At 46.4% G+C, this 13,012-nt stretch overlaps 3 protein-coding genes across 3 annotated transcripts; 1 reads left to right on the top strand and 2 right to left on the bottom strand.

Moving 5' to 3' along the window:
- Nucleotides 1-805: 805 nt before the first annotated feature.
- On the top strand, nucleotides 806-1,901 carry N7496_000846 (NAD(P)-dependent alcohol dehydrogenase; the record flags this gene model as incomplete). Its single annotated transcript, XM_056693777.1, has 3 exons — nucleotides 806-826; nucleotides 869-1,591; nucleotides 1,665-1,901. The coding sequence occupies 3 exons, from the start codon at nucleotides 806-808 to the stop codon at nucleotides 1,899-1,901; spliced, it is 981 nt and encodes a 326-aa protein (XP_056560506.1).
- A 4,340-nt stretch (nucleotides 1,902-6,241) lies between these two features.
- N7496_000845 (uncharacterized protein) lies at nucleotides 6,242-8,019 on the bottom strand (the record flags this gene model as incomplete). Its single annotated transcript, XM_056693776.1, has 2 exons — nucleotides 6,242-7,842; nucleotides 7,896-8,019. The coding sequence occupies 2 exons, from the start codon at nucleotides 8,017-8,019 to the stop codon at nucleotides 6,242-6,244; spliced, it is 1,725 nt and encodes a 574-aa protein (XP_056560505.1).
- Nucleotides 8,020-8,605: 586 nt separating this feature from the next.
- Nucleotides 8,606-10,612, bottom strand: N7496_000844 (uncharacterized protein; the record flags this gene model as incomplete). Its single annotated transcript, XM_056693775.1, has 5 exons — nucleotides 8,606-8,959; nucleotides 9,009-9,205; nucleotides 9,975-10,310; nucleotides 10,363-10,471; nucleotides 10,526-10,612. 5 exons carry the CDS (start codon nucleotides 10,610-10,612, stop codon nucleotides 8,606-8,608), a joined length of 1,083 nt encoding a protein of 360 aa, XP_056560504.1.
- Nucleotides 10,613-13,012: the final 2,400 nt, after the last annotated feature.

Genomic DNA, 13,012 nt, shown 5'->3' with positions numbered 1-13,012 from the left:
TCGAATCACAGATTCTCACAAGCAATCAAATCGAAGCACATCTGGTGTCGGCGGGGACACGATCATTCCCCCTCCCACTTCTCCAGGAGCCGTTTATGGAAGTCCTCTATAGCGTTCACGAAGTGGTTGCGATTTGATGTAAGGTGGTTGTGGTTGATAGCTCTCGACTCCAGTCGTTTGAGAACTCTGGACTGTTGATCGTTCGCGCAATTGGAGCGATTGCCGCATCCATTTTTTTCGTAACAGCATTGACAAAGATGCCGCATCTAAGCCATCCAGAAACAGAGAGGAAGAGCTTAGCAGGTGTCCGATTAATCCTCTGAGCAAGGATACGTTCGGGGGCGGTTCACAAATTAGCCCGACTCCACATTCCTCCACTAAGGATACGTTCGGGGCCGGGTCACAAATTTGTCCGATTTCTCCATATGAATGTGATCCGATCAGGTGTTACCCAAAGACCTCCATCATCCCATGAGACCACACTGGAAAAGCTAGATTGACTAAAGGGAGATCTAGTCTCAATTCGAAAGGTCCACTGAAGCATAATGCTAAGATCACATGCTATTTTAAGTGCTTATGCAGTTTTCTCGAACATACTTCTCAAGCACAAAGCTTATGCCACAAACGAACCAACGATCATCAGTAGGCGATGAAGGTTGTATGACAAGAAGTCTAGTGTTATAAGTCTTCAGTACAGTTTATGCACGGTGTTCTAGATGTCGTCCCTCGTTCCTGAGAGTGACGGACCTGTGACAGAGTTCCTCCGAAGATTTTAGAGCACCTCGGTAAATACTACTTCTTTCCAATGATATATCTTCCCCTACTTGTATGAATATCATCCATTTGCACATTCTATAATTCTTCTCAGGTATTCCGTCACGTCAAACCCACATTCGCCATGTCGGAAACCATGAAGGCGTGGCAGTACGTCTCGCCAGGCGGCACCATCTCTACCCACATCGCACTCGCCACCACCTCTAAACCTCTCCCCTCCTCTCTCAAGGGCTCTGACATCCTCGTCAAAGTAGCCGCCGCAGCTATCAATCCCGCCGACTACAAGTTTCCGCAGATAGGCTTCCTCTCACGCACCATCCTCTGCTACCCCATGAAACTCGGCATGGACGGCTCCGGCACCGTCTCAGCAGTTGGCCCAGACGCTGACGTTGCGATTGGCGATCACGTCACCTTCCACATCGATCTGCGAGATTCTACCGCTGGGGCACTGTCGGAATATATCGTGGCTAAAAAGGAAGGCTACGCGCATATTAGCAGGACCACGGACCTGATTCAGGCGGCTAGTCTTGGCACGGCAGCCCTGACGGCGTACCAGACGATACAGCCAAACGTGGAAAGGGGCGATAGCGTCTTTATCAACGGAGGGGCGGGTGGCGTGGGCACGTTTGCCATCCAGATGGGCAAGATCCTGGGGTGCTATGTCACAACTACGTGCTCAGGGGCAAAAGCAGAGATACTCAAGGGACTAGGCGCGGACGAGGTGATTGATTACAGGACGCAAGATGTCGTAGAGACGCTCAAGAGTTCGGGGAGGAAGTATAACCTGGTGCTGGATCGCCTAATAGACTATGGGCAAGTGCGTCGGATTTTCTAGACGAAGGGGGACTATACATGCTCGGGACGCTGGATACGAATTTCAAGGGCGTGAGGAATGCGGCGAAGGCGCTGTTTTTGCCGAGATGGTTGGGGGGGGGGCGAGACACAGAGTGCAGACGTATCTGACGTATAACTCACGTGAGGATTTGGCGCAGATTGCGGCGTGGTTGGACGAAGGGAAGCTGAGGGGGGTGATTGACAAGGTGTTTGAGTTTGGAGACGTGGTGGAGGCGTTTGAGTACTTGAAGACGGGAAGGACGACGGGAAAGATTGTTATTCATGTACCGTAGTGTGTGGAGGATAATTATCTCAATTGTGACAGTCGCAAGGCCCTGCTTTCCGTTACACAGTCAAAAACGCACCGCGCATAAGATAGTCGCGTGATGCGCTGTGAGTATAGTGAATACGAAGCTAGTCAGCGAAAGTCCTTGTGATGGAGAAAGAACAAGCTTACATCTCTGGTTGTTCGTCTGTTTGCGAAACGCTTCTGGATGCTTTAGGCTTTGGGGGTTAGACCTCATACACTCATCTCATAGAAAAGTGAAAAGCCGTACCTGACCTGTCTAGGTAGTTAACCTGCAATGATCATGAGCTGGAAAGTGTTTGGAGAGCCGACGTCGACGAGGTATCTATAGGGGCAAGACTTGCCCAATCCTGGTGGTCTCTGACAGTATTAGCAGTTTTGAGTAGGTTGATGGCAAAGTGCACTGGTAGAATCAAGCATCCCCGCAGAAAATATACCAAAAACAGAGGAAAGAATCACACACATCCAAAAAAGACCTTCCTTAACATCACTTGAACCTTGTGTAGATACCCCATAGGTAGCATTAGATGCCTCATATTTTAATATTCTTACCCTCATTCTTCGCTACGGGATTCCTGCGAAAAAGATCCTCCATTCCGTTCAAGTGAGACGCCAGCTACGTGAACTCGCATACCTTATCCCTAGCCACTCTTTAAATCGCACCTTTATTGGCATTGTAGATATACCAGCACGTGTACATAATATTCTTAACGGGGATATCTTTTATTTGGTAGATGAGCCTATCTCCTCTTCCCGAAGATCCATCAACCTCAAAGAATTGTGCTAATTTGCTTCTCATCATATGCCTCAAAATTTCCCCGATCCATTGACTATATCGTCCCACCGTTGACTACCGTTTGCTAACGCTTAATTAAAGCCACGACAGGCCTCATCTTTTGATATGCCGACTTCAACGCTCAGCTTCACCGAACCAGTTGTGTTCCGATTTAGTAGTGTTTAAGTGGCCCTGCGTTAGCGGTGATCTGTTCTCCACCAGAGCAGTCCTTGTAGGACTGGCCGTCATGGTAGACCGCGCAGTCGCGTTGTTTAGCATCAAGCCCGCGTATTCTTGGGTAGATTGGTCCATTTTGGGCTTGGAGTCCCGAATCTCCACTAGCCCCACTGATCACCACCAAAAAGGTTAAATGACGTCATTTCTCTAACTCTTTCCCAACGTACGTTGATATTCTAGCGTGCTTCAGAGAGGGGTCTGGTGGGAATGAAGCTCAAATTAACATCACTCTCAATAGATGCTAGCCTGCTGTATAGGAGTACAGAAATCTTCCACATTCTCAAAGAAGCTTCGAAGAATATTATAGAAGTCTGCTTGAATGTCTTCGTTACACATATTAGGATAATCTTCCTGAAGCCTAAGCCCACGGAGTGTTGAACTAAGATGTGCGGCCGTATAGAAGTGGCCACCAACAGCAAGGCAGTCATCTGGAGTGAACACTGCGTGAGGGCAGCTAGGAGGCATGACTCTAAGTGAAATATAAGCTAGGTGCTTTGATACTATGTGATAATACTCAGAAAAGATCTCCAGCGCATAGCTCCACCTTTGCCCAGCCTGCTTCATAACCTCGACACCACTGAGAGCCTGCAAGAGCGAGTAATCGGATAGCGTCGTCTGTCACTTGACGTGGAAAATACCAAATTTTCCGGCCTTCAAGGACCAGAATCCAGGTTAACTGAGCTCCATTGTCAACGTGGATAGAGGATATCGGGTTTGCTCCGCTAAGGAGGAAGAATTCTTGTCGACTGCTTGTCCATTGAGAATTAGTCTTTCCAACGTTATCGGGCAATACGCGAGATAGTTTGCAGAAAAGATCGTGATCGATGATTTCGGTCGGGCAAAAATCCCCGATCCTGTTCTCGATATCTATTAAATTGATAGCGTGGCGTTTGTGTGCAGGAAGCCTCCAATGTGATAGAACGTCTCGGACAGTCATTCTTCGTGTCCTTGAAGCAGGATCTATCATAGAGTAGTCATAAACATCAATCATCTTGTCAGGCTGCTCATACAGATGCGTCCAGACAGCATCTAAGCTTAGTTGTCGACTCGAGAGAGAATTACCGGATAGGGAGGCTCGATGAAGTAGCGGCTTTTCGAAGGTTTTGCCAAGGTATTCATTCAGCGTCCGTGAATCGTTCAAGAGAAAAAAATCCCCGTCTGCGGTTTCGAAGATTGAGGGTATCGACGTAATTATGTCGAGTAGACTCCTGAGTTTACGTAAAGGTCTTATTAAATCTGCGACAACTTCGTCCCTTGATTTTGCCTATTCTGCTTTATCATCTAGCTCATATATAAAACTCTTGAGCTCTATGATACCGTCGTTGCCAAAGTCCGGAATATCCAGACTGTGTAGACCCTATTGAATAGACTCCGGGATATGAAGGTTCTTCTGTCGCCTTTCGTGCTTCCGCTTATATTATCTTCTGCGTTTTCGGCGGTTCTCGTCCGATACATCTTGAAATGCTTGTAAAGGCGTCATTTGGAAAAATCGAATCTGAGAGGCCCTCGGAGGAGATATTGAGGGGTTTTATAAAAAGATATGATGAGTGAATAGAGATTTGGGCGATGAGGAGGGTATGATTTTCTAGCGGAAGAAGGCGGTTGTTATGATACTCAATGAGGCCATCTCTATATTGATATTGGAGCCTTAGGCACCCACGTCCGTGGATTCTGTCAAGGCGGCGGCTAACCAGCGGTCAGCCAGTGACCCGGCGATAACGATTCGAAAACAGTTACACTGCATACAACCTGCGGCCACTGCATGGGCGATGCGCTGGCTATACGGTGGCCTATCGTCGAGGTTTCCTCCCCAAATCGTGTTTGATTCTTGTTTGCACAAAAATGATGTATTTAAATCGATGCTTAAGGAAGTGGGATTTTCCTTCCTTAAGAAACAGTCTCTGTGACAATCTGACTTGGTGCTTCGCTCTCCTACCTAGTTGACAGGTTAACTACCCTGCAAGTAGTTCATTCATAACAGCGTAATATATAGGGGGGGGGAACTTTCCTAGACAGGAGGGAACTTCCCTAGGCAGTAAGTCTCACGCGCGTGTCGGATAAATTATAGCCCGTTAATGCTAATGTCGGCATTGATGATTGCGTCTTCACTCGTTCTTAGGCCCAGCCTTATACAACCCAAGGTCGATGTGGCAACGCCTCACGCAGCGACCGAAGCTTTAAGTCATGATATAGGGCTAGAAAAAGACTGAGACGAATCAAGTGCCGCTGGGAGCCAATCTCTCAGTCTCGCCTCGCCTGACACCGAAAGACCCCTCACCCAGGTCAGAGTGGGATCCCGAGGAACTCTCACAACCTAAGGGCTTGCTTGCATGGGTGGGCACCCTGCAACCGGGGGGCTTTGGTGGCTGCGGGGGCGGCGAAACCCCCTTCCTTTGTTTGGCCTGTTTCCTTTGTTTTGTCTGTTTGGCTTTGTTTGCCGCGTTTGCACCCCCACTCTTCCCCCACGTGTGGGTGGCAGGGCTGGACGGCCTGATCTCTGAGGCCCGCTTCACCCACCGTGGCTTGGCTAACTGGCCAGCTGTGTGGCCCGAAATCTTGGCCGGAGGCCTTAGGCACTAGGCCCCAGCGCAGATCTCACCGCCTAGCAGCCACCACCTCTCGCCGATGGTTTGGTTAGCAGGTTCTACCTCCATCTTTCTCCCGTCTGCCGCTGGAAAGGCAAGATTACAAATCCCGCATAAAACCTGTATATAAAGCATGTTAGATAGAATCTATGAATATTGATTGATTGATTGATATACAGTATTTGGTGGAAAAGTGGAGACGCACATTTTAAATACGCACGAGTATAGATTCCGATAGTTCTCACTCGTTCCAATGCATACTCGCCAATACCCATTCAACCAGTTTTGAAAGTGCGTTATTTGTCACTGTCACATACCTATCAAATTACCGACCCGATCAGAATGATCTGCACTGAAGTCTTAGCAGTGGGGCCAAGAACGAGTTTCCTAGTGCATACTGATCTACCTATAACCCAACTAAGAATTTTCACCAACGTTGTTCTTTCATTAAATGAACAACATCGAGTATACTGCTATAAGCTAGTCTTTGCATCTATGACCTGAGTTGTAGCCATTTTGCTAGGTGAGATACCATTTGAATTTGAATGATAAACAATCTGATATTTGGAAATGAGACCAGCTCATATACAGACGCGTGAATAGAGAAAATCAAACTTTCGACCTCAGCATATCAACATAGGAGACAAGGAGCGACTTCGATATGCAAGCCGACAAGGGAACATTCAGCGGTTGGAAAACCAGTCAACCTTACTGTCACGTCATCAGTCTTCAACGCTTGCCCTGCGGCCTTCGTCTGTCTTCACCAGATATCGACGTTCCTATCTTCAGTCTCTCAATCTCCTTTTCGAGTTTCCTAATCATTGCCCTATCTTGTTCCCGCTCCGATCCCTTCCTCCCCCTAAGCCGGCTTGGACGATAATCAGACTCACTGCGATGTCTAGTGTACCCGCTGTTACGTGGCCGGGCGACATCCTCACTTTCAGAGCCACTGCTTTCACTAGTTCCATGGCGGAAGCGATTTCTAGCCTTCATGTTGACCTGCTTCGAGTAACGTGTAGGCTTACTTCGGTATCTTCTTCCGCGACCGAAGCTTGCATCGCTGTCCTCATCGTAGTCGTCGTCGACGAAGGATTCTAGCCCGGCTTTCTTGCGGTAAGCCGTCTCAAGCTCCTTAGCTTTCTGATATATCACTCGGTCACCGTCTAGGGTCGAGCCAGTAGTGATACGCCGAATGAATGGACGTCCTTCTAATGTAATCACACCATCTGTCCATTCCACGAGAGTGCGTGTTTGTGGATAGTATGCACCCTTTGCGGGCTGCAGTAGATCGAGTGGATTGAGGCCCTCCTCATCATCATCTTCGATCTTCCAACCAACTCCAAGGATATTCGCCACATGTTCGCGCTTGTATTTCCAAAATTCCTCTGGTATGCCATTTCGAGTCCTAGTTCCTTTGGCGTTGCCACGTGTTTTTGTGGTTAGCACACGTTCAACCATATGAGGACTGTAGCTCTCGTGAGATCCCGCCCTAATACGATAAATCGGTGTCGTATTATCTCCATATTGCACAAAAGTTTGAGACCCAGTACCTTTAGGCCACCAGTATAAGACTTTTGCAGATGTCAGTCGGCGTTGCTGCTTCATGGTTCTCGCTTCCAAGGCGTCAAGGCCCGTGCCGCCATTGTCATCGGAGTTCATATCGGTAGAGTTCATATCGATGTCTTCATTGTCCCTTTTGCTCGTTGCGGGCTGACCAGCCAGGATGGATTGACCGTCGTCACTCGACCCGGATTCTGTTTCAGCTCTCGGGTTCGGTGTCCCAATACGTTTCTCTGCCCATTCTTTGCTGATATTCCAGGCTCGTGGAAGATGATACCTTTTGTTGAAAATTTTCAGAACATCGCGGGTTTCATTAAAGGCAGACCAGAAGTTCTCCGGAGATTGATCTGCAATAGCTTTTTTGCCCGCTTCCTGCCAAGCCTGGCATAAGCCATTATAACCGGTTGCAGGAATGATACCAACATCAATATCTGTGACATTGTGCTGCTCATTGGCACCTCTGATAAGCTGATTAAGCCTATCAAAGAACGCTTCGCAGGCGGCGTAATCTGGATTGTCGGTCGTAAAAAAGCTTTCGACCATTTTTTCTGACTGTTCTAATGTTTGACTTCTAATAATGTCCTTCACCCAAGAGCTAAGAGGGTCTGGCTGCTCCTCGCTTGGCCCATCCTGGTCGGAAGCATCGTACAATTCCGGATCTGTTGCGTCACCTGAATCATAGCCGCTTGCATTTGATGCAAAGTCTCCCTCTCGAGTTGGGCTCCTCGTTATATCGACCTTCTTGCCTCTTTTATTATGACTAGATTCAGCTGCGTATAGTTATGAATTAGAAAGGTAAATTGAATAGGCAATAGGCACATACCTCTGTGGTCCGTTATCTGCTTTGGTTCTGCCCTTTCAGAGTTCTCTCTGTCGGAAAAAGGTGTTTGGATGTCTCGTGCATTTCTCTTGGCCTTTGGGGCCTTTTTGCTTTTTTTCTTGGGCATGATTGATTGGGTTCTTAAATCTGGAGGTTTGAGAGGAATATAATATGATTTGTGGGACTAAAGGACTGTTATAATTGTTTATTCGGAATTCCTAGGATATAGCCCTTTCCGCGTAGCCTTAGAAGAGTGATACAGGACCAAAAGGATGTTGCAGGACCAAAAGGATGTCGCAGGACCAAAAGGATGTCGCAGGACCAAAAGGATGTCGCAGGACCAAAAGGATGTCGCAGGACCAAAAGGACGTCGCAGGATCAAAAGGATGTCGCAGGACCAAAAGGATGTCGCAGGACCAAAAGGATGTTGCAGGACCCAAAGAATGTCGCAGGACCAAAAAGGTATCAGTCAACACTACTCCATCATCGAAATTGTTAGATCTATAGATGTATATGGCTATTCTCGAAATCGTCTTGACCGGTGCACACTGATGGTGGTCGCTACAGAGACGTTTGGCTTAGTACGTACTGGTCAAGGCGATCTCGAGAATACCTGTAATAAAGCTATACTGTAGATAGTGTGCGCTATCAAGCCCTGAGAAAATTTGCTTCATTGTTATTCTCCTGCCTCTCAATAAACGCCCGCGGGGAAGCTAAATATCTCCTTGGCCTTGAGTAGGAGGCCAAGTACCAATCTCTGACGTAGGATCCGTAGTACCTTGCAAAAATGCCATCATCTGGCCCAGCACGCTAGAGCACTGGAGACACTTGGACTGGTACCATTCACAAAGAGACCTCAAATCCAACATGTCCTGCTCGTGGCGGTGTAAAGCAACCTTGGCTTTCTCTATTATAGACCGTTGAGAGTTGATCTCATCTTTTGCCTCTACCACAGCCAGCTCGTTTTCATGGGCTTTTTCTTCGGCTAGTCTTAATTTTTCAGCGAGACCAAAATTCTCAACTTGTAGTTTTGCAATAAGATCCAGCTCTTCCTGCTTTTTCACGATCTGGGATGTTTAGCCCTTCCGAATTGCAGTATAAACGATGATTAAATACCTTCTCCGGTCGGACCGCATGGAAGGTCTGGCCCACCCTCCTGTGAAGCAGCATGTAAGTCCCAACTGAATGTTTGCTTAGATGCTTTTGGAACAATGGCTCAAGAGCCGGATCGTCTATCTGCCATTTGTAGGGCATGTCTTCTTCTGGTTTTAATCGCACATCAGATGGTTGCACTTCGATATCAAGCGTTTCCACTAGATTCGGCGTCAGAGAGGAAATCAAGCGGAGTTGAGAAGGGTAAATAACAAATATGCTGAGAAAGACGCTCCCTGCAAGTAGCCCTCCAATCAGCCCGCTTCTTATTTCCGAATGATGAATTTTGTCTGTCCATATTGTTTGTAAGTGAGAGTAGCGAAAGGGTTACTGGCTATATATATATGGTTGGAAACCAGCCCATCGGTCGTTTTAGGTCTAGTCCAATTTTCTCAGTCGACAGTCTTGTCACTTTCCTGAAAAAGAATACGACTAGCTTTAATGCTATTGATATTTCCATGTAAAATAGGACAGATACTGTACCCTCAGGCTAGTAATATAATTTACATTAAATTGGTGTCATCACGAGGCTTTCCACCTTAACAGTATTTCCGGTCTCGGTGACAAGTTCCCAAAATGTTCTTGCACAACTTGATGAGCGAGTGCCTGGGGTGAATCTTTCATAGAACAGGTTTATTCTATAGAACTCCACATGCTGCACAATCCCATCATGAGCTTCTAGGAACCGAATTAACTTAGAGCCCAGGAGCCAACAGTCTGTGATTTCAAATCTCTGTAGGCACGGCAAAGTCACAGCAGACATCAAATCCAATAAGCCCGGGCTGTTCACTAACTTGAAGTTTCTGACGAGAGCCAGCCCTTGTTCCGCAATCTCCAAAATATTCGAAGATTCATGGGCTGATCTGAAAGGCATCCCATGTATCTCCAAAGACTGAATAGTCAGCCCATTCCACTTCGCTGATATCATACCTCTCAGAACTGCTTCAAAGTGGACAGCAAAGGAGTGCCAGCTGTCAACAAATAATCGATTTGAAAACCAAAGTAGCTGATTCTCGTGCTCCCCAGTAAATGACAACTTGATGCACTTTAGGTCCATGAGGCGTGGAAGGCTTTCCATAAATGCGTGGATATCTTTTCTTTCCTCCATGATAGCCTGCTGATCGGCAATCAGGCGTTGAAAATAGGTGTAAATTGCTTTATAAGCAAAGCCGTTGCCTCTGAGATTCCAACAAAAGTCTGTATAGTCTTTTGCATACTCCTGTGGCGTATATACGCAAGAGGTAAAATAATCCCAATCCTGGATGACTGTGGATGTTAGCATGAAAGACAGGCTTCATTTCGCGTATGTGTCACATACCGGGATCAAATAGCTCCGAGACATCATAATGGAGGATCTTCACGTATGCTGCTAGAGGAGACTTTGATAATTCCTCTAGCATATTGAAGTCAAACTCCGAGTATGTAATCTTGATTGTTCGGAAAATTTCGGGTTCGCTCACTGCTCTGCATTTCTTACTTACCAGGGAGAATGACTTGATTGTGAATTCGCTCAAATTAGATGCAATGAGCTCTAAGATTTCAAATGGGAGGTCTGTTAGAGTCGTCATTTCATTTGATGGTTGTCCGGATTCCCTTTGCTATTTGCTACTCAAAGGGTTTGAAGTCAGATATTTATCTCTTGTATATTATATATCACCTCCAGTTGTATTCTGGGTGTGCTTAATAGCTAGCGGATAATACAGTCGAAATGATCGCGCCCCCACCTGTGCGACTATGTCTCAGAATCCTAGAGCACGCTAGTCCCTATAGAGACCTAGTTGCTATGCATATATTCAGGCCATTCTTATTGTACTTCAACACCATCCTTCCATCTCACTCTTGCTGCATTCAAAGTACCCTACAGTCCATTTCAATAAACACTGTGAAGGTGAGTCGCAAAACGATGTGGAGATTGGCAAGGGATATCTAATAAAGCTTAGAATGAAGGGAAGGGTATTCTGGTCATGTGCCTCATGCACAATCTCTGGGAACCAGAAGTTGAACATCAAATTTGTCCCCTATGATCCGGGATCTTCTTTTATAATCATGTGGTCTCACATTCTTCCTGCTAAGCGACACATCAACATATACACATTCTGTCAGTCTTGTTTGGTAATCATGGGATGCACCTCGTTCGAAGAGGAGATGAGTCTGGTTCTCCAAGTCAAGGATCTGCAGGTTTTTCTCGATAGGAAGACCTCCTGGATTAAGAAGGAATGGAACTTCTGGGTCCACAACCGTGAGTTCCAGAAAATCCATAGAGTCGTGAGCGATACCCAAGAGATATATCTCCATCTCGCTGGCAGTGCCGCATTACCACTTGCAAGTTACTGAAGGATAGGAGGTTAGGGACAAGGACGGGATCGAAAGTTAGATGTACGAGACATAATCTGTTGGCGGATCAAGGAGCCCCTATTTAGTTACCTACAAATCTTTATGTCGTTTTTGTTGGATCAGTAGTATTTGCAGTAGAGGAATAAGCACGACTGTACGGTAATCAAACAATGACTTGTGAATCCTGTGGGCAAAGGAAGAGAATATTTGTGTTTTTGAAATCAATTAATAGCTATATGCATTTTCAGATCGTAGAAACAACACCCCGGAAGTCAGATTTTCAACTTGGTCTGGAGTGTCGGCGCGATTATAGGCCACTAGATAAGATCGGAGTAATTTCTCAATCCAGAAAAGCGAGCGATAGTATATAACCCATAGAAAGCAACACCATCGAAGCTAAAATACGATATAACGCTTGAGACAAAACATTTATAGAGGGTCCAATGTTTTCGGCGGTTGGCTCCTGCATGGCGGTTGGACGGGGGACCGATGACATGTCTGTGGTTATTCTGCTCGCTATCCCAGTTGGTAAAGATGAAGGAGCAAATATAGTCTCCTCGGTCGTTGAGATGACCGGTATATCCATCCAATTCAGGTCTTTCGGTGCTAACGTAGCCTGTACAGAGATTGTTTGGCGTGCATGGCAGGATGCGTAGGTTGTTCCATCAATTTCGCAGGATAAAGATGCGGTGCTATAGCAGCCATATTCATTAGAAACCGCCTACAGATTGGTGAAGAAGATCTCTCACTTGTTGACGTTATTTGAATGCCTCAACTCTGCGAATGTCGGCGCAGCGATGACAGTCATGCCCTCCCCGGGTATGCCACACTCCGATGGTCTTATAGTCTTCGGGCAGACCACAATATAAGTTGTAATATTTAGATTCTTATAACTTTAGTGTGTTCCCACAAATTTAATCAATAAGAGCCTTCCGTATACATACCCTCTCTTTGATACTAGCTTCAAGTGAACGCCCTTGAAAACCTGGCAGTAATAAATTCGCCATCTGCGACGCGCCGATAGTCGCCAAACAAAACCAGGTAGTGAGAAACATTGTGATCTGGAATGTTCGGGTAATTCTTGTTCCTCTCAGCAATATTAGAGAAACAGAGGCCCATCTTAACTTTGTACAGTATGGGCCTGAAGCAGAGAGGTATAGCTGGATAAAGGGGAGCCGAATGTGGTAGTCCCGCGTATGACTCATCCACGTAGTCTCTATCTGATATCAGAGACACTCTCTGAAAAAAAAGTACCTTTACTATTTCAAGTGCGACACCGTTTTGGTGCTGCGACACCGTTTTGGTGCTGCGACACCGTTTTGGTGCTGCGACGCCGTTTTGGTGCTGCGACACCGTTTTGGTGTCTCTGCCAAATTATAGATGATCATACACACGGACGCTTACAGGTGTTAACTTCCTGAGGTGGGTTGCGCATTGTGTCTTTTGAGATTTCAAAGGCAGTTCCGGCATTACTGCTCGATATCTGTAATGTAGTATTGTCGGAGCAAGCTGAGACAGTAGTGACTAGTAATACTAGTAAGCGAATGAGATCGTGGATAGAGATCAAGCAGAACCAGTCTTTGATGCAAAGGTTGATTGATTGAAAAGAAAACAAATGTACTGAGGCAGGTTCA

This window comes from Penicillium cataractarum (genome assembly GCF_028827025.1).
Source record: "Penicillium cataractarum strain IBT 29864 chromosome Unknown utg000001l, whole genome shotgun sequence".
In the NCBI taxonomy this organism is placed as follows: domain Eukaryota; kingdom Fungi; phylum Ascomycota; class Eurotiomycetes; order Eurotiales; family Aspergillaceae; genus Penicillium; species Penicillium cataractarum.
Note: the sequence above shows the minus strand (reverse complement) of the source record. Positions and strands in the feature narration are given on the sequence as shown.